We start from the raw sequence: 4901 nt of genomic DNA, 5'->3' as shown, positions 1-4901 counted from the left end.
TGTGTGTGTGTGTGTGTGTGTGTGTGTGTGTGTGTGTGTGTGTGAATGAGGGCATACTTGTGTCACAGCAAGTATGGAGGTCAGAGAACAACTGTCAGGACCTGGTTCTCCTCTTCCACCATGGGTTCTTGGACACAAGTCATTAGTCTTGACACAGCTAAACTTTATTAGCCATCTCCTGTCCAAAAAGACATTTTGTTTATAGAGTATGATTTAGGTATTTGCTCAACTACAACAAAATACTTGAGACTGAATAATTTATATATATAAAAAAAGGCAGAAATGAATTTTTATGTTTCTGAAGGCTGGGAACTCCATGATCAAATTAGTACTAGTAGGTCCCATTATCTGGGAAAGTTAATTCTGTGGAGGGAGAGAAACAAAACAAAACACCACCACCACCCCCCAACTGTCTGTGCGGTAAAAGAAAGAACAGCCCCCGTCCTCCTCCCACCCTTTTTAGAATGGCACCCAATCTGCAAGGGGGAGGCCTCCTGCCTACTCAGCCCATAAAGCCCTGCCTTTTCAAGCCATCTAGTTGGCCATTACATGTTATCACCTATGTGTTTAAAGAGAAACCTCCTCCAGATGATAGTGAAAGTGAAGATCTCACATTGAGTGTCAATTGTTTGTTGATGCCTTCATCAGGACAGTGGCTAAGCAGAGGAATTTGAGCTTCTGCACAACAGATATTAGTTATGAAACAAAAATGGCTGAACATTAAGTAGGGACCAGAAGGGACTGCAGGCCACAATTCAGCTCCTTCTATTCTCGAATTAGACACATTCCACCACTGCATGTAGGTCTTCACGAGTCAAGCTGCCCCTCCCCACCCCAGTTTATGATACAGGGGAAACTGGGGTCTCCCTTTGGGATTCTTAGTCTCATTAATAGAAGAATCGAAGGACAGACTCAAATAAAAACTCAAGGATAATTGTAGAGTTTAGAAAAATAGCCACAGAGCAGGCAAGCTGAGAATGTCAGCTGCTGCCCAGAGAAGGAGAATGGAAGAGAGAGGAAGGAGGCATGACACTAAAGCTGGAGTAGAAGTAGGACTAAAATGGAAACTAGCAAGCCCAAATAATAAAGGAAAGCTTAGAAAAGAGTTGTGAAGAAGACAAGTCGCACTTTCTGAATGACTCCGAAGGGTGGGCAGACTTACAACCCTACATGGCTGCAGCCATGCTCCAAAAGGTCTTCTCTGAGCGCAGAATTCCTCACCCCTCCACTCCCTTCCTAGCTTCAAACTGTGTCCTGATCATGTCAGGAATCTTGCTGTGCTCATAATGACACAGACTACGCTGACTCCGTGTGTTATGCCAGGAAGCATTCGTGAACCCCAGAAGACCACCAAGGAACCAACTCCAGTGTAATCACATTAAGGTCTCTTTATTACAAACTCAAGTTTGGGCTCACCATGGGACAGCAGCCCCAAACTCTCACGGGGACAAGGTTTTATAGGAAATGGCAAGCACGGGAGGGGTGGGGGAGGGATGTCTAGCCTGACAATCGTCTAATAGAATGACTACTGTAAGCCAACAGGTTGGTGCTCTGAAGCAAGAACTGTATACAATCACAAATGGTCTGAAAGTCCATCTGAAACAATCAGACTAATAATGGACCAACTGTTGCTAGGAAATAACTAGGGAGTATCTCTGGCCAAGGACAAGCCGCGGTATCTGGTTGCAGCTTAGCTTCAGCTGTTGGCCAAGTTCTCTGAGCTTTTCTTTTTCTTTTAAGATGGAGGCTGTTTCCAAGATAGAGCAGGTTTGGCCTCTCACATGACAGACTTCAAATTGGCAGTTCAGGAGACTACGCCTAAGGCAAGGACAATGGGTCAGCAGCAGTTTCCAGACTTCCTCAGCAACTGTTTCCAGACTGCTCCAGCTTCCCAGGCTCCAGCAATAGTTCTGGAATGTCACTTGAGATAGAGCCAAGGGATTAAGATTTAATACCCCTCCCTGGAATTCCCCTAATGTGCTTTAATTCAGGCCTGTGAGCTCACGTTGGGATCTCCATCTCTAAATGGTAGATCCCAACATGCTGAACTTCTGCAGAATAAAACACTCTTTGAGTTTACATACTATTCGAGTCTGGGCTATCTTTCTTCAGTAATCATGGACCCTACAATAATAAAGATAAAACCATCACAACAGCACAGTCTCTGATTTCTCTGGTTGGAGCTTTAGGGGCATTTCATATTTGTGCCCTATTTGATTCGCTGCAGAAGCTACTGGTGTTTTTTTCTCTGTGCATGGAGCAGTCCAGATTCATAACTTTGAAGCACATTTATTGAATCAACTTAAGAAAGGTACATCTCATGATGGTCCATTTTAGTAAATTACTAACTTTGTTTTCTTTTGTAATTGGTCTTTTGTGACCATACCTAGCCAAGCACAGTTGATTAAACAAACAGGTCAGTATTTCAATAATTTTTTAGAAATATTTCCAAACAATTAAAAATAATTCCAGAAAGCTGAAACTCAGTGGAGAAATGCTGAGCTCACTCGAAAATGTCTCCAGCCTGAGACATAGCTGTCATGAATTTACAGTTGGTGTCATCCAGGGTTTTTTCTTGGCAGGAAGAGTCCACTGAGTCCCAAACCCTTACAAACATTTCCAGTGGAAGAGAGTTGAAGGCAGGGCTCTGTCAGAGCAGTGTAATTCAGAACCATGCTTCACAGAGGCCCCGTGGTTTGCTACCACTCTGCTTTGATTAGAGCTGCCATGTTGTGAACTGCAAAACCTGGGCATCTCATTCTCAATTTCTTACTTGATGCAAGTGAAGCTTCTCACTGAGTAATGGTTCATCACCAAAAACCTACCAGAATACATTCACTGTAAACATCTGTGGTTTATAATCATCCTAAAGAGGTATCCATGTTTCAGGGTGGGGGTCGGTCAAGAATGAAAGTAAAGGGGAACATATCAGGGGGAATCCTGTGGCCTGTGGAGAGGCTGGTAGAGAAGACCCCTTGGAGTGTCACTGGGAGCACTATCCCTACAGGACTGAGAAAGGGATGCTGGAGTGCTTGGGCCTAAACGAGACTAACCTGCCATTCCCCTCCAAAACTTGGGGGATACCACTAAACAGAAGGCAGAAAGAAAAGGCTGCCAAATGCCATCTTCTGGACTGGACAGCTATTGTAGCTAAGGACTTTCAACAACTGCAGATGCTTGCACTGGGTCTGCAGAAGGACAGAACCAGCAACAGCCAGGAATGGGTCTGGGAGACCCCATGGGACCTCACTGCAAAACAAACCCAGAGAGAGGCAAGTAGGGGAGAGAGGAGCTTGATGGGGAAATAGGGATATAAGAGACATAGAGTAACCAGAATGTAGTAATACGCATGTATGAAGTTGTCCAAGAACTAACTTAATAATAAGAAATACTTGTACTTAGAAGGTAACTTTCTAAGATGAAAGGGTGTCAATCTGCTTATAGAAGGTATTTCATTAGGTATAAATTATTAAAGCACCACTTAAATAGATACAATAGCTAGAACTAAAGAGAAAAATATCCAACAATATTTGCATTTATTAAACTAAGTTGCAGGTGTTTTTAAAACTATCCAAGGAAAATTATCAGTATGTTTTATTTATTTGTTCATCCACTCATAGGCTGGAAGTGTTTAGATCTCAGGAATCATTCTAAACAACAGCACAGACTTGAGATCCAATGTAGTAACAAGTTCTAGGGCTGTTAGCACATCCTTACCAAGGCATCGAGGTGGGGCTGCCTTTCCTGCCCCACACATTCTTGCCCACACCGAACAAGGAGTTAGTCTAAACTACCTTGGAAGTTCTGGTACTTCAGCTCCTTTGTTGGTCCTTCCCTGTATTCCAACAATACATCCTGGGAGAGAGACTCCAAATGGTAGCCCCTCTGCAGGCCCCCTCTAGTGGTAACCATGAGTATCACAAGAACGTTAAATTGCCCATGCCAAAATGTGCCCAGAGTAGTGTCAGGAGCACTTGAAGGCTTGGGTTTAGGTCATACTCTTCTCAACAGTTAAACTTTTGATGTTTATATTTATTGGAACTCTGAAAAAATAACCTATAATTTTACAACTTATAATAATACAAACAATTAAAGATCAAATCGATTAAATCAACTATGTAAAAATATTAAGGTAGCAAATGCCATATGTAATGGAGGAAGAAAAACTGTCCTGGACTAGCATTTTAGAGGAAGCTCATTTATCAACATATTTTCCAGAATTACACTGTCCAGTTGCTTCTGCAGCCTACATGAGTCATGAGCTGGGTTCTCTGCGATCGACGGTGCTTTTGTAGAGAGACCCAGGCCTCTCTTTCTATACCTTCTCTCTCTTCACATTTACATGCTCCGCTCCGACGACAGACAAGTTGTCTATGTGTTCTAACTCTCCTCGGTAAAGGTGCTTAATTACTTCCAGCTCTTTTTTAGCCAAGCGTTCCTGGGTGTTCACTTCAGCAATAGCAGATTTGATACTTTCCATTTCAAGTTCCATCTTAGTTAGGAGTGAGGCACTTGGAGTCTCATGAACGCACACTAGGTTTTCTGCAGTTGTTGCTTCTCCCTACAAATGAAAGTGGTGTGTTATTTAAAATCAAAACCCAAAGAGCCATGCTGTGTTGAATACTCATTTTGGATCGGTAACTCAGAAAACTACTTAAATGCATGGGGAAAGAATTCTGTAGTTGTGAATATGTGAAATTAGTAACAACTCTTCTAGCTCGGTGGTGTACTGGCTAGCTTTGTGTCAACTTGACACAGCTGGAGTTATCACAGAGAAAGGAGCTTCAGTTGTGGAAATGCCCCCATGAGATCCAGCTGTGGGGCATTTTCTCAATTAGTGATCAAGGGGGAGAGGCCCCTTGTGGGTGGGACCATCTCTGGGCTGGTAGTTTTGGATTCTA

At 43.0% G+C, this 4901-nt stretch overlaps 1 protein-coding gene across 2 annotated transcripts in view; it reads right to left on the bottom strand.

Moving 5' to 3' along the window:
• Positions 1-4182: 4182 nt before the first annotated feature.
• Ankrd26 (ankyrin repeat domain 26) overlaps positions 4183-4901 on the bottom strand; it is a 47389-nt gene continuing 46670 nt past the window's right edge. For both annotated transcript variants that reach the window (XM_021214935.2, XM_021214936.1), the window contains one exon: positions 4183-4561. In XM_021214935.2, the coding sequence (XP_021070594.1) occupies positions 4316-4561 (246 nt within the window). In that variant the 3' untranslated portion in view covers positions 4183-4315. The remainder of the gene's footprint in view (positions 4562-4901) is intronic.

Source organism: Mus pahari, chromosome 15, assembly GCF_900095145.1.
Source record: "Mus pahari chromosome 15, PAHARI_EIJ_v1.1, whole genome shotgun sequence".
NCBI lineage: Eukaryota > Metazoa > Chordata > Mammalia > Rodentia > Muridae > Mus > Mus pahari.
The sequence above is the reverse complement of the archived record's forward strand: the minus strand, read 5'-3'. Positions and strand labels throughout refer to the sequence as shown.